The sequence below is a fragment of the Neopelma chrysocephalum genome, unplaced genomic scaffold (genome assembly GCF_003984885.1).
Source record: "Neopelma chrysocephalum unplaced genomic scaffold, ASM398488v2 Primary Assembly neopelma1_61b, whole genome shotgun sequence".
Taxonomy (NCBI): domain Eukaryota; kingdom Metazoa; phylum Chordata; class Aves; order Passeriformes; family Pipridae; genus Neopelma; species Neopelma chrysocephalum.
The window spans coordinates 13,642,825-13,670,581 of record NW_020897717.1 but is presented as its reverse complement, the minus strand read 5'-3'; the positions used below and the strand labels follow the sequence as shown (position 1 = coordinate 13,670,581).

The 27,757-nt window shown below is 43.1% G+C and overlaps 1 protein-coding gene across 2 annotated transcripts; it reads right to left on the bottom strand.

The window, feature by feature from the left end:
• Nucleotides 1-37: 37 nt before the first annotated feature.
• Nucleotides 38-27,659, bottom strand: MIA3 (MIA SH3 domain ER export factor 3). 2 transcript variants are annotated; one of them, XM_027681758.1, is made up of 29 exons: nt 27,497-27,659; nt 26,696-26,829; nt 21,455-21,541; nt 16,909-19,849; nt 15,727-16,008; nt 14,056-14,123; nt 12,785-12,916; nt 11,556-11,577; nt 9,452-9,540; nt 9,245-9,322; nt 9,031-9,141; nt 8,088-8,159; nt 7,782-7,886; nt 6,877-6,999; nt 6,646-6,763; nt 5,720-5,775; nt 5,548-5,638; nt 5,305-5,443; nt 3,778-3,879; nt 3,620-3,680; nt 3,491-3,526; nt 3,332-3,399; nt 2,949-3,046; nt 2,704-2,835; nt 2,437-2,499; nt 2,234-2,310; nt 2,021-2,092; nt 1,267-1,423; nt 38-894 (listed from the first exon to the last, which is right to left on the bottom strand). In XM_027681758.1, exons 1-29 carry the CDS (start codon nt 27,657-27,659, stop codon nt 635-637), a joined length of 5,937 nt encoding a protein of 1,978 aa, XP_027537559.1. In that variant the 3' UTR covers nt 38-634. The 2 variants fall into 2 exon arrangements, with proteins under 2 accessions (XP_027537559.1, XP_027537560.1); XM_027681759.1 differs by lacking the exon at nt 2,021-2,092.
• Nucleotides 27,660-27,757: the final 98 nt, after the last annotated feature.

The following is a 27,757-nucleotide window of genomic DNA, read 5'->3' as shown; positions in this document are numbered from 1 at the left end:
CTTCCAAACAAAGAGTGGCACTGAAACAAAGGCTTTGGGGTTTAGCAAAAGGAATTTTGCTTTTTATTATAACTTTCCTTTGAATACAGTGTCATTTGTGCTTCTGATCTCCGACCAGACATCTTTTTTAAAAAATCCCAGAACTTCAGCGTCCTCATGAAAACCCCTGGCCTACAATAACTGCAGCTCAATGATGAGATGGAGAAGGCAGGTTGGATAGCATTTTACTTATAAAATTATTTCCACAGGAAATGATTTGATTTACATTTTTAACGAAATTAGTTCATTCGCCAACTGGTTACAAAGGCTACATAGAATTAAAACTATCCACACAGGTATTTCCTTCTATTGCACTTTTAGAGTAGGTTCAAGTCCACCACAAAAAGGTTCTTGCAGCCCAAGTGGATGGATGAGTTTGTGATCATAAATGCACATAAGATGTCTGTAGCAACTGGATAAAAATTAATCCTGCAAAAGCTGAGATATACTGAAATGAGACCAATGTCTTCAAACCAAGAGCCGTTTCCCACGATCCCAACGGCGGGCCGTGCGCCGGAGCCCGCTGTGTGGAGCTGCTGTCCCATCAGGGCCCTGTGCTGGGGCTGTGCGTAGTCCTTGGAGCCCGGCAGCCACCTTAGTCTCTGGGTGCCGAGGGAGGCAAGTCTCTGTTGGGAGAAGGCGTATAGTCTCTGGAAGCTTGTGGGGGTAGCCGTGGGCCTGGAGGATAATCCCTGGGGCCAGGAGGGCCTAGGGGTCGAAAAGGAGGGTGCCCACGTGCATAGCCTCTGGGATCTGGGGGATGTGGGAGTGGGCCAGGAGGCAAATCTCTTATTCCTAAACGTGGACCAGGTAAGAAATCTCTTGCAGCCGGAGGTGGCAAGGGAGCACCACAAACTGGAAGGAAAAGAAATCATGGAGTTAAATGAAATCTTGCTTTAACCTAGATAGTGAAGCTCCTGACTTGTTCCTCACTTCCTTCATTTTCTAGAGCAGCTCTGGGGTCCATCACATGCAAACTTCACAGCCCATGAATTATATTCTAGGGACTTTAGACTGCTGATTCCTTTTCAGACTAAACAAGGAAAAATACCTTCTTAATACCTTGGCATTAAGAAAGCTTGAAAAAACCCACCCAGTCCAAGCTTATTGAGCAAGACAGCTAGAGCCTATGGAGCACTGGGAAGCGGTGCATTAAGGAAAAGCACATCTAGGTTCTGCATCAGATGCCCAGAAGGGACGTTTGAGCGCAGGGCAATGCAGCCGTACCTGGGGGCGCAGGATGAGGTCGAGGCCCAAAGTGCCCACGGAGAGGAGGTGGCGGTGGTCCATAGCGAACAGGTGGTGGAGGAGGAGGTCCCATCACTGGGGAGGGCATGATGGGTGTCCCAGGGAAAGGAGACGGGCCTTTGGCACTGGCATTACCCTGTGCGAGATGAGGTCATACTTCAGTGCCTTACTGCATCAGAGAAGCAATGACACTGCTGAACACCACAACCACTCACCCAGAGGCAAAGAGGTGCAAAACCAACATACCCCAAAACATTAACCTGGTAGAAAACAGGGAGTTACTGCACCATCATCTTCCCTTTACCCAGGACACTGTGGGCACTACCCAGGAGTGAGTGGTTAGTGTAACTCTCTGAGAAGATGAGTTTTCTTTAGCTGAAGTTTGATCCCTTTCAAAGTGTCCTCGGTGGACACCCCCTTTGGTAAAGGGCCTGGAACTTTGAATTCCATATGGAATTGTGCTTAAACACTACAGGTGAGTGAGCTGCTTAGGATTATTGCTGTAGTCACTCCAGAGTGTTTGCCCACAGTCCTTAAAAAGAAACATATCATTTCCTCAATTCCACAAAAAACAGATAGCAACTGTTCATCATGAGAGAAGCCCTTTGAGGCAGAGGTAGGAGCCCCTGGTTAGTTCTGCAGAGCATTTGTTACTTAGCAGTTCAGAACACCAAGCCTGTTACTCCTCTCCATCACAGCAGCGTAACACCCTGTTCAGCCTCTGGATACTCACTGCAGCTGGTTCACTGGATGAAGGTGAATCGGTAGCTACACTGGGGGCTTCAGACTCTTTGGGAGAGGGTTGCTTTTGGGGTATTTTTTGACAGCAAATAAGGATAGTGACAGGATATAGACAAGACAGAATATGATACAGTTAAAGAAGCAGCAGAAGTACAGTGCATCATATAGTAGAAACGCTTCCTGAGGGTTGGGGTTCTCAGCTTACCACTCCATCCATTGCTGTGGAAGGGGAGGAGGTTCTTGGCTCACTGCTGATCAGGGATGCTACAGCAGGCCCAATATCTGTAAAGAGAACCACAAATGCTTTTCTTACTGTGCATAGGGTAAAGAAGGTGGGTTTAAAATTGCCTTTTTGAAGTGAAAGGGTAACTGAATAAGATGCAGTTGGTTGCAGACCACATAACTTACCAGGAACAGACATCCTTCCAGGTAACTCCGGTGGCCTTCGTAGAGCAGGAGGCCCATCCACCACTGTACATTAAGGGAAACAAGAACCCCAGAGATTCTGATCAACATGGCCTTGAGCTATTTCTATTAACCCCCCCCAACCCCTCATTTATGTATTAATAAAGTAGGTATCAATACTTAACACTACCCCTAGAATCAAGATCTGACCTTAGTATTCCTGTGTTTGTAGCATAAGAGTTGTCACACAAGGGAAGCTTCAGTGCTTACCAAATTCACCCCTTGCGCCTTCCCTTCGAGGAGCAGAAAGGGGCCGAGCAGGAACTTCTATCATCTGCGTGGGGGATGGATTTCCTCCACTCACAGGTGATGGGCCAGAAGAGCCATCTCTGCTTAAGGGACCTATGCCAAAGAATTAAAACCACGATTTACTTTTCTGTAATTTAAATTAGCCTTATTTTTTTATGATGTACTGTCTCTAAGACCAAAGTTTTGGGAGAACCAGCAGGATTTACCTCGTCGTGGCGGGACTTGGCGATCGGGTCTGCCTGGAGTTGGCTTTACAATTACTGGTCTTTGAAGCATGACGATTTTTTGGTTTACTTCTATTAATCTAATTTTGAAAAATAAAGGTTTCTTATTACTATTCAAACAATACCTGTGAGTTATATTTATTATAATGCAACAAGGCAAACTGCATTGTAAAACTTTACTGCTTTCACCAAGAGATCTTACTTTAACCACCAAAACAGTTTAATAGTGGTTAAAATTAGTCACTCAAATATGCACTGCACATTCTGAGCAAGCTAAATGAGCACCTGGCAGTGCTAGAGCTTCTTCTACCCCAAGCAACACAGCACGTTCAAAGAGGAATAAAGAGGGTCTGTTCCATACTCACTTCTGTCTCAGGTTGGCTGCTTCTCTTTTTTCCTCAGCCAGAGCTCTCTCAGCTGAGCGGGCAATGAGCTGGTAGATAAAATTTTGTCAACTGCATTAACGGCACCAATGTGAAGTCAAATACAAATTGTTTGCATAAGAAAAGGAAGAACATTCTTACCCAATTGTCGTGTGCCTTTTTCTCATGAGCAGCGATCTGAGAAGAAAAGAAGTGTTAGTTTTTGTCCAACTACCAGAGCACTGGAACGATGCAGTAAAAGATGACACAATAACCAGCAAGCAAGTTTACCTGGTTCTTGTAAGATCTCTCTGTTTTCTGCAGTTCTTCTTCCATATCTTGGATCCTTTGCCTGTAAAGGAAAAAGAGGGGAAGGAGAGAGGTTTGAATGAATTTTCCTCAGTGGTTGAAACAAAAGGAAAACGATAATCTTCAGAAACTCAAATTACTTATAAACTTTCACTTCCTCGATGGCCTGCACAGCTTTTTCATCTGCAGCAGACAATTTCTGTTCCTTCTCCTGACGCTCATACTCTTCCTGGGTTAGTTTCCTGCACAGGGAGAAAAAAAAAAAAAGCACAATATAGTCCACCATTCTGCATCTACTACAAATCAAAATCAAGGTACTCCCCTGTTAACAGCAGCAACATCACAATCTGTAACAATGTGTGAGAACACAGAGAAAAAAAGATTTTTTTTTTTAAGAAACAGAAATACTGTCTTTTGAAATCAGCAGACAAACCCTTTGTGTATAAAACCCTAAAATTAAGCACACAGAGAAAGTTCTGTCAGCATCCGAAGATCTGTCAGGATCTATCGACTGCAGACAGTTCATCTCTTCAGATCCTGTAGTTTTCTTAGTTCTACAGATTGTAATCCAGATTTATAAAGGTACAAACACAGAAATACACTGAACTGACATTAACCAAGGGAAATGAAGAAGTGGAATGTGTAGTGAAAAGGGGGGAATCTGGGGCCCAGGTGACAAACACATCCAATAGTCATTAACTGTGGGGAAAGAAGATTTTTCTAAGTATTCAACACACCAATTTACTACATGACCAATTATCACAGTCCTTTTCTAACCTCTTACTCTCACAGTTCACTTTCTTTTCTAATTTTTGACATTTTTCTGAAAGTATTTAAGAGGTCCATAATGTGTTCCTAATTTAGAAGAGCTATCCCACAAAACTGGAACCATTAAACTAGCAGCAAGTTAGCTGTTGCTAACAGCCAGTTCAACATAATCCACTTCCTTGGCTACATGTCAAAGCATTTTCCAGGAAAAAAAAAAGTGCAAGAAGTTCTTTATTCTAATAAAGAAGTAGTAACAGGCAGTGTAACCTCATGTAAGTTTTGGAAAGAACAGACATTCTTTACAGAGGTCAAGAGGAAGTTTTCTTGAAAGGTGGGCTACCCTTCACTTCTCCATTATGTGTTTCCTATATGTGTTTCCTGAAGTTACAAGGTCAGGCAGTTTCACTAGTGAGGTGCTGTATAGCCTCACTTCCTTGGCTTGTTCCAACCCAGTGCTTCCCCCAACCTACACACTCAAACCTTAGAAATTTCAATTGCTTCTCCATCACAATTTCAGCTTTCTGTAGAATTTAGCAGAAAATGTCCCTGAATTCTATTCTCAAATTTTCCCCAGTTGAGATGGTATTACAGACATTTCAGTAAGTAAATAAATGAATAAATAAATGAGGAATGAACACAGATACACAATGGATCCTTACTGCTCACAGTTCATTCACCTCAGTTGCCCTCACCAACTCAGCCTTAATTCAGCCCTTTGAGAATGCAAGAAGCTTACCAGGCTAAAATACCAAGGACTAGCTCCAACTGCACTGAAAGAGCAGTCATCATCTTTCATTCCAACTATAACTTCAAGTTATTTGATCCTTTTGAGCAAAGAGCATTTGGATAGTGGCAATGATATAATATCCTGTGCTGTGGCAGAGTAAGGAAAGGCTTACTTCTGGAGTGCCATCTCCTTCTGCTGGTAGAGTTCACCAAGTATCTCCACTTTCTGCTGAAGAGTTTTGCATTCATTTTCCAGTTGAGTTTTGGCTGACTGGAGCGAACTGGAGTCATGTTCCAATGTTTTTATTTTCTCTGTTGGAGAAGCAAAGGTGAGGAAGTTGAAGTTGCAATGAGAACCATTATGCCACTTACATGCTCTGTTTCTTTTTAAACCACAATTCTTTTGCTAAACCTACCTTCCAGCTCATGTCTTGCTGCTACTTCATCATTCAGTTTGGACTGCAGAAGATTTCTGTCTTCTTCAACTATGGACAACATAGTTTTTACCTGAAAAGAGGAGCTGAGTGTTTCTGATCACAGGGATAGCAGTAATGTGACTGCATTTATTAGACATGTTGTGCAACATACCCTGGAGACATCCATCATCTGCTTAATCTGAGTCTTCATCTTCTCACACTCAGTATCTAAAAGAGAAAAATGTTTTTTTACCCTGTTTCTTAACCCCAAGTCCTTAGACTCTACAGCTGTAAAAAATAACATTCCCTACACTTTAGTCTAGGATAGGTCTTCTTACACGGTTTAAAAAAAGAAAAAAAAAAATCCAAGAGTGTGAGGTGAGAAACAAGGCACAATAGCAAATCCATGACCAACACAACAGACTATTAGATTTATTCCAAAAGGTGTTCAGAAGATTCCTTCTTGTCACTTCTGGACACCACATTAATATTAATGTGAATACAGCATCTATTAATGTGCAGAGTATCTGAAAATCAAAAAGTGGAAATTTCCAGCCCACATATACCATAGATAGAAAAAAGTAAAAAAAAAAAAAAAAAAAAAAAAAGGAAAAAAGAGGATTTCAAAACCAGAGATGTAGCAAACACATGTGCAACATCATAAATGACAAACTGCCTGAATAGTTTTGAAAACATCTATTTTGGTCTTTCAGATTTAAAAAATGTGATTATCGAAATTAGTTATCTTGCTGGAGCTAAGCAGAATGTTCATTAAAAATTCATATTAAAAATAAATGTACCATAACAACAAAGCTGAGATTCTCAGCTTTCAGAGTGCCCTTAATTGCCAACCTTTATATGCAATCTCTACAACTGTGTCATTACACTCATGATTTACCTAAAAGGGCATCTAAAAGCAATTACTGGCCTATTTGATAGCTCTTCCCTTCAGCTAGGGGCTATTTTGTGTTTGAGGATTAAAGCTGTCAGCCTGTTAACCCACAGGCAGCTATATGCATGGATTGTCCTTGTTCCCTCTCTGACATGCTACGAACGCACCACCACATGTGCTTCAGCCGCAGGGTAGGATTACTGTACCTGGCAACTCTCCGTTGGCCAGCTCATCTCCTGGGCTCCACTCACACCCCTTCTCATCCTTCTTGGCCTCTGGATCCATGTCCAGCTGCTTCAGCTGCATAATGCAGTTAGTTAAAACCTAGTGATGAAATCAAAGGTTCACTGAGGAAGAATGGTTCTGCGTTTTGCAAAGTATGACAAAGTATTTTATGATGCATAATATTTGAGGCAATCTGGTTGTAAAGAACCTACTTCAATTTCATTTTCTTTGTAGGCAAGCGTTTCTTCTATGTCCTTCTGAGATTTCTGATACATTTGGATCTGCTCACGGAGCTCAGAATGCCTCTCACTCCAACCTTCAGCTTCTTTTAGCAGCTGTATGAAGCACCAAGGCAAGATGATTACTTGCTTTATTTTTAGTCCAGGGTGTATGTAATTAAAGTCTATTTTACTGCCAGCTCTGCTGATAACTGATCACCACAGGTCACAGATAAAGGGTAAACTTCATAGTTATCAGGCACATTGCTGTTCCATTGGTAGAACTGGATGCTGGGAATATTTCTGCAGTTTATTATTAGGTGACTTTACAAATCTGACATTTTCTCAGCTAATATCCCAACATCAGCACCAAACTGCTCATACACATCAAAATACAAGAAATTAATTGCAGTCCAGAGGTAACCAAAACTCATCCCTTAAAGGCCATCTACTTCATATACGGAGAAAGAAAACAAATATTTACAAATATTTGTAAAAGAACTGTCACAACATTTCAGGGTTTAAAGGTCCTCCCCACTTAGCTTCACTTCAGAATTGCTTTCTAGCAATTCTTTACCATTACTTCCTTGGGTCCTGAACCCCAGTGGCAATCAGTGACTACCACATCAGCACAAACTTCCTGTGAAAATGCTGACCAAAACTGAACCACTGGAACTGGCAAAGCCCTCGTACCAGAGACATGTACGAGGCTCACCTGCACAAAAAGTCTGTGCAGGCAGGCACAAAGCATTTAAATTTTATCGTGATAATAGGAAACATGGAATTCTGCCATGCTAAGAAAATGGACACACGCTCAAGTTATATGCAAAAAACCCCCAGGAATAAAGCCCTGATATTTCCTTCTAAATACAAGGTTGCCTGGCCTGGGCATAACTTACCTGCTCCTTGCTCTTTTTCAGCCTAGCATTCTCTTCCTGCACATGAAGCAGCTCAGATTTCACCTTTTCTTCACTTAGTTTAGCTTCATTAAGGGCTAACTGCACCTACGTGTGAAACAAAAAAGGAGAAAAAAGAATAAGTCAAACTACAATAGAGCTATGTATAACCTGGTAAAATGGAAAAGAAAAAGGCATATATGCACACACAAACTGGAGCCTGCCAAGATAGCATTTTCTACTACATAGAGATGAATTTTCCTGGTACAAGAACGTGTGACTGTTGAGAGGGTGTAAATCATGCTTTACCTCTGAAAGCTCTGCAGAATGCACATTGATAGCCTCCTGCAGTTTCTCCACAGACTTCTGGGTTTCAGAGAGCTATGTAAGAAAAAGATGAGCAGTGACAAAGTATTAGCCAGGTACATGCCTCAGCCCAAGTGATTATTTTCCCTGTATAATCTGGAAGTATAAAAGTCAAAACACCAAAGAATTTCCATTTAAAGCAGCCATTAGACTGGCAGGAACACAGCGCTGCCTTATTAATAAGGTAAGGAATAGAAACATTCAGCACATTGGAATCAGCTGCCACCTATGACTCCTCCTGTTTGCGGCAAGGAAGTTCCCTGTACACCTGCGCAGCCTACTACGAAAGGAACACACACTGCTGTCATTAGCAGCAACCTTTGATCAAAAACAAGACCAAAGAACTTGTTGATACAGAAAAATCAGGCCTTAAAAAGAAGAAAAAAAAAAAGAGAAAACAACAAGAACAAGGGGCAGCTTAGAGATCCTCACATTTACTGTAGAGTTAGATGCTTCTCTAAGCACAAGGAAACATCTCTCACAAACCTCAAACCTTCTGTTCTGCTTATACTGTCAAGAAGCTTTCTGGCTCCAGCTAGGAAGTATTAGACTAGCCCATGACCTGAATACATCTGTTTGTTTGTGAAAGCCCATAACTGCACAAATCCATCAAGTTATTACCAAAAAAAAAAAAAAGCAAACCACTCAAAACCAAAACAAATAACAAAACCAAAACCCCAAATAAAAAAACAAACAAAAACCCAAACCGAACCAACCAAACAGATTCTCCCGCTACAGCTTGAGATGAACATGAAATTTCACTTCAGTTCTTTTTGAGGTGGCTCACCTTGCTTGTTCTAATACTATCTAACTCATCAGGTTGTGACCAGCTTTTAGGGCACATCAAGTTAAGAACAATATAAAACATGACTGTGATTGCTCTAACCTTGTTCTGTTTCTTCTCATTCTTTTTTCTCTCTGTTTCAAGCATTGTGTGCAGATTTTTCACTTTGTCATCTAGCTGATGCTTTGCTTCTTCCAGTTCTTTGACAGTGTCCTTAAAAGAAAAAAAATAAGGGGTAAAAGACCAACCTAAAGCAAACTATTTTAACTGATATTTCTGCTGTCAGTACAGAGAGAGTTAACTAACTGTCTCTTACCTTAAGCCCTGCGGTTTCATCGGAGAGAATGTCTTTTTGTTCTTGGGCCACTTTCATGGATTCCTTTGCTTCCTTTATCTAAGCACAGAAACAACCACAGAGAACTGAGGAAATTGTCAGCATAATAGGAGACAATATATTAGCTGTTGAATTGACTGTGTCACTAAAGCAAGAACAGAAGCAAAGGACAAGAACTGAGAACAATACCTTTTGATCATATTCTGACAACTTTTCTAAGATTTCTGTTTTTTCTTGCAGAAGGTTTTTAATCTTTTCAGCAAGTTGCTTTTCAGTCACTAGGAAGAAAAAGAAAGCTTACAATAACTGTACTTCATATACTGGCAGAAAAAAAAAATCAGCTATCATTACTACCACTTTAGGGAATGTTTTCAGGTAATGACTTAAAAGCATAAATCAGGATAGTGCCAATTCCTTGGCAGTCAGCCCTTTCTGCACCTCCAGCTTTCATTTAGAGTTAGATTGAAAACAAGATAGTAAAGCATTGAACACTGACACAAAGCACAAAGCTCTTGCATTCACTTCACAGGAGCTGGTCACAGAACCCAGAGCAGAGTAAGGTGCTGGCTGTGCACAGATGAGGTATGTTCATGGGAAGAACTGGCAGCGAGGACCTCAGAGCAGTCTCAGAACACTGCTCGGACACTCCGGGAGATGCAACACCTCACCCACCAACCACTTTTTTGCTACATTGAAGCTGAATGTTTGGTCAGCAAAGGTAAGAGGATGAAAGCTCTGTTCTGTTCCTACTGGGAACAAAAAGGAGACTGTCAGCTAGGAGACAGCATCAGTAAGTCTCAAGGAACTGGAATGCTTAGAGCTCAAAAATGGTGTGACTAAGCAAGAGCCTTTAGGCATGCATTTGCTTCTCACCCTGAACAAGTTACCAACCAACCCTTAGGATTCACCAAAAATCATTAACATACTTAAATTATTTTATTGCAAATTAATAAAAAACCCACCCAACTGTAGTTATTTTTCAAGTCCTAAGCCACCTCTGACTGTATCTGAATGCTGCAAGCACCATTTGCCTCACAGCAAATCCTGCAGAACAAGAAGCACTGGATGTTCCAACTGCATCCCACAGAGTGCAATGGCAACTGCTACTCCTTCCCTCCCCTCCCCCACGAGGGCTCCTGGGACAGTGCATCCCCAGCCTTTCCCACTCTGGGGACAGGACAGCCAGCAAGTGACTGCCAAGGTACGAGACAGCTCTCAGCCATTTAAGGGGGACAGGAATCCTTTCATTAGCTTGGTCTCACAATTTCACTACTGTCATTAAGAGAGAATAATAGATTTTTTCTTTGTGACTCCAAATGTAATCTATCTTTATTTTTGTCACTTTAGGGTAAAGATTTTAATAACATGAACTTTATCAAGATTAAGGAACATCTATTTGTTCCTAGCTTCAGTAGTTTCTGTACAGCATCATATAGGAGAATATTTGGGGGAGTGGAATTAGATCTATGTTCCTCACGGGTTTAGGGTGGGCTGCGCTGCTAAGTAATTTCTACACCACCAATACCAATGTTTTTCCTGCTCTACAGAAATCACCTTACAGATCTAAGACGGACTTTTTTCAGCTCATCAATTCTGCATTAACTGTACAGAAGAAAATTGCAGCATAACCACAATGAAACTAGAGAGGAATGAGTGGTAAATAGTATGGTTTGTAAGGAAGAGGCAGAGAGTTCCTGTGAAGACAATTCTTCCATATTTTCAATTTGTATTCAACTATGAATTTCAGCAATCACCCTACTTTTAACCCATTTTTTTCCCACTCAGTACACTTCAATTTTAGAAATCTGAAGCTGGAGAAATACTCTTGTAAGAAGCAATGTGCTAGCCACAGGAATACCTGCCGATTTAGGTCTACAATTAGAGGGTCTCTTTGCAACTGCCCAGCAGTCAGCTTCAGGATCCCCTCAATCCAAAAAGGCAAGAGGAACTAGCTCCTGCTCTCTGAGAGAAACAGCAAGCAAAAGTAGATCCACTGCTAGTCAGAAAACCAAACTGCCCCATGACCATCACATCAGTAAACCCATGGTTCATTTATTTTGAACAAGGTGGAGCTGTTCCTTGCCCTTTATTTTGCAGGTGTGATCACACAGGCAAAATTTAAATCCTCAGATTTAACTAATCTACTGGCCAAGCTTACACTGTAACCTTGGACTTAGCATTCTCTTTGAAAAGGAGTGAAGATGAATAATTGGTCCTCTGAAACAATCTAACGATCTTCAAAACTTTTACATGCCCAAGCATCAACTACACTGAAAAGCAGAGAGAAACTTACCTTGATATATTCTACTCTTTACCTACAGAAGAGAGAGAACACAAAAAAAAAGAAAAAAGATTAGTCATAAAAAGTGGTAAGTGAAAAATTTTCTTAATTTTCCCTATAGAAAAAAGCCACCACTTACATGCAGATTAAAGCAGCATATGGAAGACACATCTATCACTGCCAACAAGTGTTGAGTAACACTACAGACGAGCTTAGGTTGTTTTCTAATAAAAGCTTCTAGGCTAACCCCCTGTCCCAGAGCCTTAGTAAACATCTGTTTACTCACTCACTAAAAGGATAGGGTAACTGCCCATATCCAGTTTGAAAGAAAATGAAGCCATTTTGCATTAAACCACAGTCATGAACAAACACAAAATCCCAGTTCTGATTCCTTTTAAAGCAATGTATGTTTACATGATAGGTGCTTGTTTCAAAATTAACACGGAAAAAGAAGAATTTCAGAAGCTTTTTTCTGCTCTTCTATTTACACTGCTTTGCGTTTGAAATGGACCCCATGTATTCAACACCTAAACCAAGCAAGGAAAAAAACTACCAATATTGTTTACAGATAATATATAGTTTTAACTCATTTTTGTCAGGCAAATATAAAGTATTCCACAGATTTCTAGAGCATATCATGATTGCACCAGACAGCTGTAAAAGAAATTGGCCTATTTGATTCTCAGCTCAGCTCCCAAGGAGATGCACTGCTACACTTGAGAGCTGGTGATGGTGCTTTTGTTGCAAAGAAAATTATCCATGTAAGAAAGGGGACAAACGTAAAGTGAGGACAAGAGTGGGGAAGGGGTTCTCCAGTGAGAATTAATATCGGGGCTTTAGGTTTCTAAATGCAGTGCCTACAAGCAGCTGGATAACATGAAGGGGGGAGGATTAACTGCCTGTTTTGGAGGTAGTCAGCAACAGGCTCAAGCACATGGAAGGCTTCTCATTTCAAAGATATGCCGACCCTTTCCTAAAGCTTCTTTTTTGCTCTAAAATCGCCTTGTGCTAAGAGATCTTCAATTAACAGCTTAAAGAAAATGCTTCTTAGCTCAAAGAAAATTGCAACTTACTTTAGCTATTCAGCCCAGTGTTTAGTTCACATTAATGCTCTAAACAGAAAAAGTAAAACCATGAAAGACTACATACTGCTTTGAGCCCAGTAATGCTGAAACAGTTTAACCACACAAAGGACCGCTCAGTAAGTGAAACATCAGCAGGCAAGCATGAAGTATACTCACTGAAAGGCAGGTTCTCCAGAAAAAAATAGCAAGCGTGACAATCCCCACTAAGGCAGTCATAATAACAGGCTCCCATGGAAGTCCATGGAAATCAGGCCCAGGACGCATTTCCTCAGGCAGGGTGGCAGCCAACTGAAAACCAACAGCATTGACAGCTATGAGCATGTTTTCATTAAATACTCAGGCAAAAGAAACAGTCTGCAAGGTGCTTTTATCTCTCTCATAAAACCAGAGAACCATCTAGAGCTTTCTTGCAGTTTTTGCGCAAACTGAAAACCGAAAACTAAGAAAACCACAGAGCAGCTCGCTGCCTGCATTTCAATGCAAAACTCCAAGTATCAGGAGGGCACCTGGCAGTGACAGTCTGCTGGTGCTGCTTACATTTTGTGTTACAAAGCACTTGTAGCTATCTGAGTAGCTTCCAAATAAAGCTATAAGGATGGAAAAAAATATAGAAAAAAAAATCCAAAGAGTTTTACATCTGGACGTCTGTCACAATCCAGTGAAAATGGCTCAGATCTCTCCCCAGCTGTCTCCCCGGCCACAGGGTCACATGCCAGGTGCCTCCTCCTCTACCTGGAGGCCAGAGAGCACCTGGTGGGGGTGTGAGTGCCTGGTACGCGCTACAGGGCTGATAGTGACATGACATGGCGCTCAGGGAACAAACTGTGCGACCCACACGGGAACCGCTGCCTTCTCCCTCCCTGCTTACCTTCTCCCTCCCTACCCTCTCTGCAGCCGACAGCGACGAGGGACCAGAAGGAGGGCGCACATCTGCCCCTGCAGAGCCCGGCCCGGGGGCGAGCTCTCCCCGCCACCCCGGGAGGCCCGGCGGGGATCCCGAGCGCCAGTGGCCGCCTCCGCTCCCTCGGGATCGCCCCACACTGCGGGGCGGGGGTGCGAGACGCCAGCCCCCACTCACGGAGGGGCGCGGCGGGGTGACCCCCTCAGGGACGCGCCTCGCTCGGGGGACGGTGTCACCGCCCGGGCCGGGCCTGGCCGGCGGGGCCCCTCAGCCGCTCCTCACCGCCCGCCCGCCGCGACCCTCACCTGCAGCAGCCGCCGCCCCGGCGGGAGCTCCGCCGGCCGCCCGCAGCCTCCCGCGGGATCCATGGCGGCCCGGGAGCGCCAGGCACACGTCAGCTCTTCCCTCCTCCCCTTCCCTCCTCCCTCCCTTCCCTCCTCGCTCGCGCACCGGCCGCCCCGCCCCCTCGCGGCCGCCCCGCCCCTCCCCCTCGCGTCACCGCGCGCGCGCCGCCGCCGCCACTCACCCGCCGCAGCAGCTCCCGCGCCGCGCCCAGCGCCTCCCGCCAGGGGGCGCCCGCGGCCCGGCCGGCACCTGCGGGGGGAGGAGAGGGAGGGGCGGCGTCACCTCAGGGAAGGGGCAGCGCGGGGGAGGCCCCGCAGCGGCCCCCGCGGCTCCAGGGCACCGAGGAAAAAGGCGGAAAGTCCTCGCAAAATAACGCTGATAGTCCACAAGCGGCGTTAGAGGGCGGGACGCGGCTGTGCAGCGCCACTTTGCCGAGCTCTGCCTCTGACAGAGCACTCACAGCTCCGCCAGCTGCGAGTCGGCAACAGAGCAGCACACATTCTTCATTTCCTATCCTTCCGATTAGTTTCCAGCACTGTCCACAGAATCACAGAATATCCTGAGTTGGAAGGCACCCTCAAGGCTCATGGAGTCCAACCCTTAGCCCTGCACAGGGCATCTCCAAGTGTCACTCCATGTGCCTGAGGGCACTGTCCAGGCGGTCCCTGAACTCTTGGTGGTACCCTGTTAGTGTGGCATAAGCTTTAAACAACCTTCACACCTCTACCCTGACCTGAATCCTGCCTCTCCTCTGGCGGCTGCTGCTGCCACGAGTCCAGGCCAGCAGATTCCACAGCCACCTGCCTGCTGTGACCAGCAGCTCAACAGCGTCTGCCCTGTTACTGCGCAGCACTTCTACCAGTCCTCGTAGGAAATCCTGGCAAACATTTAACCACCCTTAGGAAGGAATGGAAGGTGGTCTGAAATACAGCTGAACATCTGACTGCTTAACCACGTAAGTTATCCACCAGCCATTTAAAATTCACTAGGTGTCTTTGCATTCAACATAAAGCTTCCGCAGATCTTAGAAGCTCAAAACCACTTTGCTATGGGGATGGTACAGCACCTCAGGAGCCAAAAGCTAAGCAAGATGTGCCTGAATTCTTTTTCTAAATGCTCAGTGGAGACAGATTTATTAAGCATAATCAGAGGTGAATGCAGAACAGCAAAGCTGAGCTTAGCACCGAGAATAGAGTCAAAGATAGTTTCATGCCAAAACAGAGCTAGAGAAGATGACAGTAATAGGATCCCTTCTTGGCACAATGACGAGTCAGCACAGATCAGCTTTCTAGCTCCAGAGGGATAAGGCCTCAGCCAAAGAGAGTCAAACATAGCTCCTACTCCAACACACACAGAAATTACTGAACTGCCTGAGGGGGAAGCTACACACCATCTTTCCTGGAAAGTAATACAGCCTAAAGACACAGGCTAAAAAGAATGAGAAGAGAGGGCACATGATTCTATGGACAGTCCTGTCTATAGCACATGACATAGGGCTATCAGTCCCTGCAAGGAAGAAACCTGGGCTAATGGTATGCTTCCTGTGATTCCTGCTCTTTATCCACTACCATCCTGAGACACAGGCCACAAGCCCAAGCACAGAGCTCTAACTATACTCACGGGAGCACTTTTCTTATTCCTACATTGAGAAATGACAGAAAAACTGCAATGCTAACTTCATGACACAGTACTACCACTAGAGGGACTGCCATGAATCAGGGAAAGCCATTAGTATTACAACAACGGACAGTAAAAATATTAGTGAAAACCCCTGGTATTTGCCAAAAAATATATTCAACCATGCACCTCTTCAAGAGCAAAAGAACAAAATAACCCAATTCCAAATGGTTACCTGCAGCAATATCTTCCCTGGCACTTTGTTCTGCATCAACTGACCCAAAGGAAGTATCTTCCAGGACCGATCCTCTTTCACTGTCATAACCTTCTTCAGCTTCTCCATTATGTGAGAAGTTGGCCTCTTCATGCTCAGGTGGAATATTAACAGCCCTCTCTTCCTCCTCAATAGGCTGCTCTGGCCTCTTATCATCAAGCTGCTGAAATTCCTGATTGCCCTCATTGATGGCATTCGGGTTTCTGATGGTAACTCTGCCATATTCAGCCTCTTTTGCACCATCTGTGACAGACAAGGAGACTGGAATTAAGCACTGAGCTAATGTATATTTCTTACCCACAGCTGTCTTTCTTGACACTTTTAAAATATTTCTGCTTGCGTTTCGCTTTCAATATACTCTCAATCAACTTTCAGTAACGTCTAATTAAATGTTTCTATGAAATTTATGCAAGATATCAACCACTGACCTTGCAGTGAAACACTGCAAGGTGAGATATTTTCATCACTCATGACCTTGTCACAAATCACATATTTAACATGTACTACTGTAAAAGAAGCCTTGCTAAGAGTGTATCTTAACATCTTACACAGTAATTAGAAAAACCAGCAAGTTTGCAGCAGACTATATCTCTGGTTCTTCCTCCGTGAAAAGATCTCCTTGTTCAGTATTTCTACCTACATGCTCTTTTACGAATGTGGGAAAAAAATACAATAGAGACACCAGAGATTTTAGGTGCAGGGATTTAGTACCTCAACTTTGCATTAATCACTGGATCTCTCATAGTTAGCACTAGTTCAGGAAAAAAAGACTGTTCTAAACCCTCCAGAAAATTCAGTACATTAGTATATATGAATCTCTGTTGCTTAAGGAGGTACAGACATGTCCTGACTAGCTACTTGTAGCCATTTCCATGCATGGATCCCCCTTATCTTACAGAGAACTTAGCACATAAGAACAGGCATGCTGAGCTCAACATTTCCTCTCAGGATTTGTCCCTGAGCCACTCATCACAACACTGAAAACATGCATGAAAAATAAGCAAAATCCCAGAAGATTTCACAAGGCCTCTTTCAATTCTACTCCCTCACACTCTTCTTAAGGCTTCTCTGGGTTACATAGTGTTGCCTGGGATAGGGTTTTACTTCTGTTTCATCTATTTATTAACTGGTTTGACATCCTACCTTGAAAATGCAGCTGGTCATCTTCCTGTTCTGGAGCAGACGCAAGTGGGACACTCTCACTAGCAGATGAATATTTACTCCTTAAAGAATATATTAATTCTTGAATGTCATCCATCAGTGCACTCTCCTCATCATACAAATCCATCTCTTTCACCACCTCCTCTTTATTTTCTGCCACTCTGGAATCCAGAACTTTTCCTACAAAATCCATAATGTTCGATTCCGAAAACTCAAGTATCTGGTCCAAGGCTTTTTCTACATCTCCGTTATTATGGCTTGCCTTATGAGCAAGCTCCATCTCCACCTTCATGTCGTGGAACATGGCTTCTATCCTGACCACGTGTTGGAACCCAAGGTACTTTTGCAGACGCATCACACGCTTCTCATCCAGAAAATCTCTTATTATTGTGAGCCGCTTCACAGACTCATTGAAGTCTGTTACAGTGTCATTTGCGGCTGCTGAGCTGTCAGCAGGGCTGGGGAAATGTGCAGATTGCTGCTCGTCATTTCTTGTGTGCTCTAAATTTTGCACCTCTTTTGAGTCTTTTTGTGAAATGCCCTCTGGGAGATGATCTTTCTTTTGGTCAAAGTCATCCCTGTTTTCTGTGTCAGGAGATTGGAAATTATCCTCTTCCACATCTGATGGCTCCTCAGTTTCAGAAGACTCATCATCATTTTCCATGACATGTTCCATCTCATCCAATTTAGCATCTTTTCTCACTGATACATCAACATCTTTGTTCCCAGTCTCACTTGCATTTTGCATGCTGATTGTTCTTTTATCCTCCTTAGAAACTGAGTTTGTGTCCTCTCCTGTTTTGTAAGTAGGATTTGGGGTTCCTGAAACAGCTTCATTAAGTCCTTCCAATTCAGGATTTGTATCATCAATATTTAGTGTATCACCCTGTACATTTGCAGCCCTTACTTGTGACAGTTTTGCACTTGCTGCATTCTCATCTTCCAGCAGCTCATCCTCTTCTTGTTTCAGGTCAGGGTCATCTTCAGCATGTGGCTCTTCAGATTGCAATTCCGGTCTTAGAGTTCTTTCTTTAGCTAAATCTGTGCCAAGATTTCTGTCTGAATCTGCATCCTCAGTACGAGCAGTTCCTTGCTGAGTAAGATTCTCTGTATTAGTATTCTGTGTAGTGCTTTTTGATTTTTCTTCAGAGGAACTTTTCTCAGTGCTTTCTTCAAATACTGGCATCTTGCCAGGATTTCTTGAAACTTCTTCATTCACATCTGCCTCTGAATACTCAGTCTCATTTTCCTGTGGCCTGTGTTGCTCAACAGCTCCACTATGGCTTAGGTCTCCCTCCCCTGCAGGAGTTTCTTTCATGTTTCTATTTTTTATTGCTGGTTCTTTGTTAGGAGAGGCAGGTTTTTTATTTTCGTAATCAGTCTCCCCTCTTTGATTTAAATCTTCTTCATGTCCAAGAAGTTCTTTCTCCACTGCAGGCATTCCATGCTCCACTTTCACTCTCAAGGGGTCAGTATCTCCTAAGTGACTTTGAGATGCATTTTTTACCTCTTCCACTGGTTTGGCTGGAACATCAACAGAAGGCTTGTTCTCAGCTCTTCCTTTCTCATTTGTTTTGTCCCACGACCTTATGTGCCTTAAATCACTCTCCAAGACCTCCTCTGAGGTATCACCCTCAAACTTTTTCTCACTTTTCTCTGTTTGAGCAAGTGGCATTTTTTCGGGACTTTTGTTGATACCATCAGCAGATGGTTGTAAAGCATCTTGCTTGTTTTTAACAAATGATTTGGACTCCAGATCATATTCTGGACTAGGCCAAGTGGGAGAATCAGGCACAGCTGTACTCTTCAGCGGTCCAGGATGTGACTCTGCTCCATCAGTGAGCTGCTCTTCAAACTGTACAGTTTTGTTTGTTTGTTCTTTTGAACCCAGATCACCAGAACCTACAGGTTCCTTTCTAAGGAGTTCTTTGGAGAGATCCTCAGGCTGAGTTTTTGCTGGTGCTTCTCTTTTACTAATTAGCACCACGTCATCCTGTTTCTCTTTTGTCTGTTTAGATTCAGACCTGTCCACACTTCCACTGTCACCTGACCTCTTGCTCTTACTGAAGGCATCCTCAAGAATTAATGCATCTGAATTGGGTTTCTCCTCATTGTCTCTTTGGTTATTTAGCTTTGTAGCACCCTTTGCATCTTCATCAGGTTCACGGTTTTGTGACTCAACGTCATCGTTTCCATCATCTTCTAAATCCTCTGGGGATGTAATTTCATCCTCTGCCGTAAAAGACAGCAAAGGGATTTCTGCAGACTGATCTTCAAAGTCAGGCTCCTCCTCTGCATCAGCAGGATTAATGCTCAAGTCATCATTTAAATCATCTTCCAGTGACGTAACAAGGCGAGTCACTTCATCATCTGATACAACAGCATCAGCAGTTGAGCCAAATTTTGTTTTCAAGTTCACAGAGAGCTCTCTGTTTAAAAGTGTATAGGCATTGACTTCTTCATTCTCTTGGTCAAGTTGACTTGTTTCACCCTGAGGAATACTAGTGTTTTTGGTATTTTCACTTTCTAGCCCTTTTAATTTCCCATGTAGCATGCCTTTCAAGTGCTCATGTGCAATTTGATCTCCCTGAGAGTTTTCTTTGTGACTATTGGCACCGGAGTCTCCCCCAGTATTTTCAGTTCCTTCTGTAAGAGAACTATCTACTTCGTGTGTCAAGACGAGGTTTTCCTTGTCTTCTTCAGCGCTTCGCTCGCCTGTCTCCAAAGCACCAGGGGACATTACTCTACCAGCCTGTTCAGTCTCCTTATCCCTCTCTGTTCCTTCAGCTGGTTTTGTCCCTGGATCACTCGATTCAGCTTCCCCTTCATTTGCTATCGTCGCTTGCAATGACTTTAAAAGCTCATCCACATTATAATTATCAAAGTCATCCCTTCCGCCATCAAAGCAAACAAAGTCTGTTTCCTGAAATGAAAAACAATATGTAGTCAAAAAATATTATTTTCTTTACTACAGCGATGACACCAAATCCATTTTCCTAGTTAGAAAGATAGATGCAGCAGCAAAGTAAATTATGTTAATCATGCAGAATTAACCTCTTGCGTCCTTAACCAAAGTTCTGAAATTGGTGGAGGTTTCACCCAAGGACTCATAAAAGCCTAAACAAAAAATGTTTGGCTTTGCCCTTCCAGAGGCCTCCTAGCAAGGAATGAAGTGGAAGTCAGCAACAGAGTTGACAGTATTACACTTTACTCATCATCATATATCCTGAATCAAAAACGAGTCTATTGCTGAATGCCAGGGAAGAGAAGAAAACAAATGTTGCTAAGCTTGTTTGTCACGATCTCTTTTAGCTGATCTCTCCTTAAATGACCAAGTCCTCCAAGTTGAAGCTCCCTGTCACACAATTGCTGAAAAATAAATAGGAGCAGTGCAAGACACTGAATATGATTTCATAGAATGGTTTGGATTGAAAGGGGCCTTAAAGATCATTTAGTTCCAACTCTCCTACCATCGGCAGGGACAACTTCTGCTAGATTAGGTTGCTCAAGCCCCATCCAACCTGGCCTTGAATACTTTCAGGGATGGAACATCCATGACTCCTCTGGGCAACCTGTGCCAGTGCCTCACCACTCTCACAGTAAAGAATTTCTTCCTAATATCTAATCTAAACCTACTCTCAGTTTGAAGCCATTCCCTCTTCTCCTGGCATTACGTGCTCTTGTGAATAGTCTCTCTCCAGCTTTCTTGTGGGCTCCCTTCTGATACTGGAAGGCCAAAGTTAGGTCACCCCAAAGCCTTCTTTTTTCCAGGCTGAACAAACCCAGTTCTCTCAGCCTTTCCTCATAGGAGAGGTGCTCCATCTCTCTAATCATCTTGGTGGCCTCCTCTCAACTCACTCCAACAGGTCAATGTCCTTCCTGTGCTGGGGACTCCAGAGCTGGATGCAAGTGTGGTCTCACCAGAGTGGAGCAGAGGGGCAGAATCACCTCCCTTGACCTGCTGGCCAAACTGCTTTGGATTCAGCCTGGGATACGACCGGCTTTCTGTCTAACGCTGCAGCCTCAGAGGCCTTACTCACACAACTGTGGAGTTACCAGCTATTAGTGCATGAAACCCATTCATGCGTGAAAGGGCCGAAGGACAAATTCTAGAATCAAAGGCCTAAGTGTATCAGGCTCTCTTTGTTTCTGACAGTACTTTAAACTTTAAAAGTTTGGGAAAAAAAAAACGTTCTGAACACATACCAAACAGCCTATGCTCAAGCCAGCTAGTGGCACTTCTAGAGCTCAATCCAAGCAGATTCCATTAGAAGAAAACTATAACATTCAAGAAAAGAAAGATCAACGCCCACATTTTGGGCTGATCCTTTCACACCCATCCACATACATAGCTACACAAACATCCACCCCCAATATATATGTGCACCTTTGCACATATGTAGCTGCTTGCTAACAAAAAGTTACTAAAAATCACGATATTCCCATTCTCCTCCTCAGGGATTTTACTGAATGCGGAGGTTAGGAAACAGTAAGAAGCCCAACTGAAAAAAAAAAAGAGAATACTTACATCTGTTGGCAATTCTAGCTCCTCATTGGAATAATTATGATTTATTTCAAGTAAATCCTTTGGAAAATATCCAAAATCACTTCCAACCTATCAAAAAACAAACACAAGCAAACAAAAAGCAGTAAAGAAGCTTTAGGAATCATGCGACTGTCAAAAATCCTAATTGCAGACACCAGTAACAAATATGTTGAACTGACTCTCAAGTATTCTAAATGAAGTTTAACACAGTGAATGAAAGACCAGTGACACCTTGTTTATGCAAGAGTTTTCACTGAGGTTTTATACTACAGTTCACAACAGCCTTGTGAAGTTGGTAGGTTTTACTGTTCATGTTTTAAAGCCTGACATATAACAAATTATTAGGAGAGCTGGGAATGAAGCCCACGCATTTTGGCTCAAGTACTTTAACTGCTATTGTGTGCTCTCAGGGGCACCACACATGCCTCGAGGATTTTCTCAAGCAGCAAGTAGAAGAGGATCTTCGACTAATAAGATTTACATCCATGCACAATATTATAGCCCAGAGTATGCTCACTTTGTAACTTAGAGGAAAAAAATAAATTCTTTAAGCAGATTGTAGGAAAATGCAAAATTGTACCTGAAGTACTAATCATTTTAAAACCTGTGTGGAAAATATACCCTCCTCTGCAAATGCACTGTTGCTCTTCGTTGCCTAACACAAGCAAAAATCAGTCACAAATGGCTATTTTCAAGCAAGTCAACATGTTAGGCCAAGGCAAACAGTGGAAGACAAGAATCTCTCTTATCAATCACCAGATAATATCTACACAGTAACACTGTCACTTGAGAGTTCTGACAACAGCTGTCAAGAAGCCGATATTAATAGCATGCTATCACTACACAGATTAGATAATTCAGGTAATTAGACACACCTAAAAAGGTACAGAGTTCCTAGATGACCAAAATATCTGGGGGGAAAAATAATGTTGGTCATTTCCTCAATCATTTGTTATAGAAGGAAAATGACAATTGCCCATTTTCTTGAAGAGTTTGTTTGGGAAGAGCACTCAGCTAAAGATCAAATTAAAGAAGAAACCAGTTATGTCAAAACAGTTAGGGATACAGAGATATATGTATTGTTACACTGATTGCACTGAAATAGGTTAACCTGAGTTGAAGTTTTCTGGATTTACAACAGCACAGAAAAAAGAGAGGGAATTAGTATCTAGTAAATAATAGGTACTAATAATTTTGGTGGTGTTTGTTTCAATATGCAAAGTAAGCCCTGATGACTTCCTTTTTTTACTATTTCTCATTCAAATCTTGCCTTCCATAGTTGATATCTCTGAAGTTAGTTACAAATATATTTAAAACCCAAACTGTTCGCTCCCCACCTTTTGCAAAGACATATACTCTCTTACAGAAAATAGATAATGAATATAGGTTTATTATTGGGAATTACCAGGAATGAGAAATTAATTTTGCCAAGTCAAATCAAAAGCTCATCCTTGCATAGTATATTTAGTATTTAGATTTACTCTAAATAGGCTTGTTTTTCTCTCCAAACTTCTACTCCAGTTTTAAACAATCCTTCTGAAAACAAAAGCTGAAGCTTCAAAGTAGTCTTCTTACTAATCTCTGTGACTCCAATTATAATCAGGCATCACAACTTGAAACTCATTTATTATAATCCGAGCTGCTGACCATACAAGTCCTCTGCAGTGACCCAGTTTGCCACTTCTGTGGTTTATGAGCCATATGGGATCTGCTTGCCCAAAATTTAATCTCCTTCTCTCCCTACAAGTCCTCTCTTGTAAAGGAAAAAAATGCCTCATTGTGCAAATAAAGGAAACATTCTTCATTCTCTACAGACATGAGAGAGGAAAGGCATTGTGAATGCCAAGTAAATAAGGGAGAAAAAAGTCCATCTTTCATTTCCACTCTTTCCAGCTGAAGTGTTGTGCATGGACAAAACACGTAGCTGTGTGTGCAGCATCTGTCCCCACCAGTGCCCACGTGTGACAGGCAGCTGCAGCAGATTCACTGACCAAGAAGCCAGACCCTCATACCACCTACCAGAAAACAGACAGCTGGGAAAAAAAGAGGTTCACATGTTTTTAGTCTTAAAGCCCACATCCCTAAAGCACAGGCACCTAAAACTGCAGAACATTGTTGGGCAAAGATGAATTTGTTTGTTCCGCCCTTGCTGAATGCTGGCATTGTTAAGAAAACACAGAATTTCCCTGATCCTCTGGGTCTTCCAAACATACTCTGTCTTCCTCTCTTACCTTAAATTTACTCCTCCTGTCTTTCTTTTTACTAACTTACGCACAAGATTTGAAAACAAACAAAAGAAAAAAACAAACAAAAAGGCAACCACCCAAAAAGCCACAGTCTGCAGACAAGTCCATTTCTTGTAATGTTAGGCCAGAAATAGTTTTCTCAACCTTGAATCACAGGCATAAAGTTCATCCCTTTGCCATAAGATAAAATAACAATCTTAAAGTGTATTTGATAAAAAGGTTTTTTTAAAAAGCAGCAGTTTTTACTTGAAATTACCTGAATTACTTTGGGAGTTCTGGACCCTGCTGAAGTGAGGGCAGAGTGCAGGGGAAATGCATAGGAGGAGAGTCTACATAACAACTTGATGGACTAAGCAACACAAGGTTGATGCTGAAGAGGAGACTTGATGTATTCATGAAATTCACAACGTAAAATGACTATTAAATAATGGTCATAGAATATTTTCCAAGCTTTTGGGTTTGCTTTATTACTGAGGTTTAGACAGCTCTGCTAAAAACTGCATGCTATATAATGTATAGAATATACAACTGGCTTGCAGAATTTTTTCACATGCAAAATACCCAATGAGCATAGTGTGTGCTCTGTAAGCAATAAAGTATACAAGACTGGGACCATAAAATAAGGAACCTATTTTATCAAAATACAACATGTTTGCTGGCATAGGGCAATTAAAAAAATAATCAACAATAGCTTGAAAAGGGTGGAGCGAATTAGGAAAGCAAAGACAAATAAAGGCCAGACCTAACTGCTATCGATTTTTCAGACTTGGTGAAAGGCTCCTTTTCTTATCAGATCATCTCTCTTCAGGTCAGAAATACTGTTGTATTTCTCATGGCTCCTCCAAATCGTTTTCGGGATCACAGTCTGTATTTACAACTTGTTTGAAATAAGGCTTCATTAGTTGAAGCTTCTCATACACACATTCTCCTAACATCTGCCCATACCTGAAGATCAGAATCCCAGTTATCCCTTGATTTCAAAGTTTCTATTACCCCTAACAAATCCTTTCCCCCTAAAACTTTGGAGAATGGAAAAAGGCAGTAGGGCAGATGCATGGGATCAAATGATGCCCACAAAGCCCACATGAAGTGATGCAATGAGATCCCAAAAGGGCTGTGGCAGAAGGTAACATGCCTTCCACTGGAATTCGTTTGATGGCAGATCTCACTGGGTAGCCTGTTTTTAATTAGCAAGGAGCAGCTTCCCCCTAGCTCCAAGACTGCACACAGCAGGCACGGCTGGTCTGCATAAATCAAGCTGCCCAGCCAAACCTGGCATGGGAAATCAAGCTGCTCGGCCAAATCTGGCACGGGAAGTCACACTGCAGGAGAGAGACCCCAGTGCTATCGGTGAGTCAGGGACAGGGGCAGACTTAACATGCAAGGGCAGGCACTTCTGACTCTGCTGCAGCACTTCCACGCTGAGTGTTGCAGTGGTACAATTAATGCAGCAGCAGTCAGTCAAACTGGGCAAAAAAGAAATAATGGTTACAGCCACCAAGCAAAAGAAATCAGTCTGTCAGCACAGCCTTAAAAGGAACATTGAAAATAGCGTAACACAGTTGATAAATGACAAAAAATAAAATGGAGCTTTGCAATTCTTTCAGACCTGCCAACTTCAGCTTTTACTTGTTAAACTCAAAGCAAACATCCTTTTAACTTGGAGACACGCCTAACTGTTGCATGAGCTTCTTATCAGCGAATAATGCAACTGAATATTAACTCAGCAATTACCTTAACCTGCTGTCTGATCTTGCAGCCTGCATTACACCTCGTTAGAAGATGCAAAATTGGCCCCACGCTGCTACTCCGTGTCTCAAGAACCAGTAGCCCTGGAAACCTGTACCAGCTAATTAACCAGATTATTTATGGTACAGTACCTGTCAGGAGGGAATTACCAGCATGATACAATTATAAACTCGTCTTTAACCACGTGCTACAGTTTTTCTACTCTCTTCTGTATCGTTCTAATTGGATTCAGCTCCTACTGAGAGCTTGGCTGTCCACACCCAGCCTGAAGTGGTTACAGAAAGTGATACATCCTGAGTTTCATTAAACCACCAGTCCCACAGTCAACACCCAGGTGTGATTTCGAGCACCTTGGACCACTGGCCCAATTTTCTATCCCTTGGGAAGACCAGAGTAAGAGAGGAGGTTGAAGTAAACAATCTGGACACAAAAAAGGTTATAGGGTAAACACGGGGAGGAAGCAACAGGGGCTAGGTTTAAGCAACCTCCAGATTGCCAGCATTTTCAAGGGAAGCCCACAAAAACTGCTCTTCCTCTGGGGTATCTCAGTTCTGTTTCTGTCAGGCAAATAAGGTGCTTATGAAAGTCAAGAGGAGTTTTCTATGAAAAAACTGCAAGTGTGGGGATGTTCTTTTTCCGTTAGCAGAAGCTTCTCAGATTGCCCAAAGACGCTGACTCAGGCAAGGCCACTACTCTCCAAGCTGCTTCAGTGCAGCTTTGAGACAGACCTTTTAAAAAAATCAAATTTACCTTAATCCTTTTTAGTTTTACTACTTTTTCCCCTCCAACTGCAGACAAATATTAGGAAGAGAAAAGCAATTAAAATATGTACATGGAGCGATCTTTAGCAGGATTACAGAGGGCAGGATGAGACCACGTCCTGGGAAAACACAACCACAGGCTTAAGCCTCCCTAGGTGGAAAGGAAGGCTCAGCTCCCAGACAGGCCCATGGCCACAACTTACAGTGCTACAATGGGAGGTTTCCACACAAAGGCGGTTTTCTAACAGTTTTTAGCACACATTAGTGTTGCCCATTTTTCACTACACTTAGGTTTGATCAAACCACATCCCATTTCCCTCTAGTCTCAAGAAAAAATGGCATTCATTATGTTATTTAGTCATATTCAAAACTCTAAGCATTCTCTTAAAAAGCAAAAGGAAGAAAAATAGATTGCCAATAGAAAGCACCAAGAAGAGCAAGCGGAAGAAATACTTTACAGTACTTACACTTCCAGCCCAAAGCTCCGTTGATTTTCCTACCAGTTTGTAATACACGTACACCGCTTCTCCCTTCTTAAAATTTACGAAGCGACAATCTGGACCTTTAAAATCCTGCATTGCCTTCCCTCGGCACATTAACACTGTCCAAAGAAAACAAAGAGAAGAGTACTACTTAAAAAAATAACAATAGTAATAATATACCCTTTTTGTTAAAAGGGACTTTGCCAACTGGCAGTAAACAAGACCTCCTCGCAAGCACCGCTTTCCTATTTTTCCAGATTGAGTCAAGAGATAACTTAAGTGAAAGTATACCTAAAATAAGAGATTAAGTTAGTTATAGAAAATATAACTAAATAGTTATATTTAGTTATAAAAGAAAAAAGGCAAGTTATAGCTAAAAAAAAGCAAGTATTCTGATCAAGACAAGCGTTTGACGAAGCGCTGGAGAATTACATTTCTGAGGTGCGCTATGAAGCTAATTATTAATGTTAAATTAGAAAGATGACACCCATGTCCCAGCGAATCAAGTTCTGAAATCATCCCACGCACAGAGAACACCCTGAGAGCGGGTTTACCACGAGAGGGCTTTGCAGGGGCCAAAAAAAAAAAACCAACCACGGAGCTGCGGGGACCTGAAAACTTGGCCAAGGGGAGCGGAACGGCGCGCGTGGGCGCCGCGTTCCCGTTTTCCCGATTCTCCCCAGTGTCCGTGCCAAAACCAGGAGGGAGCGGGGGGAAGGGGGCTTTGGGAAGCGCCTCCGGGAGGCATCTTTGCCCACCACCACGTCCCCCGCCGCCCCCACTCACTGCTGCACTCGGGGTCGGCGCAGCGCTTGCGCTCGGCGAAGCGGCGGCCCAGGTCGGGCGCGGCGGCGGCGGCGGCGGCGGAGCAGCGCAGGGGCGGCGGGGGCGGCAGCAGCAGCAGCAGGGCGAGCAGCAGCCGGGGGTCCGGCGGCGGGGCTGCGGCCATGTCGGCAGGCGCCGGCAGGGAAGGAGGGACGGAGGAGGGAGGGAGGGAGCAGACACGTCAGCAGCGCCGGCGGGAGGGCGATGTGGCGGGGGAGGGAC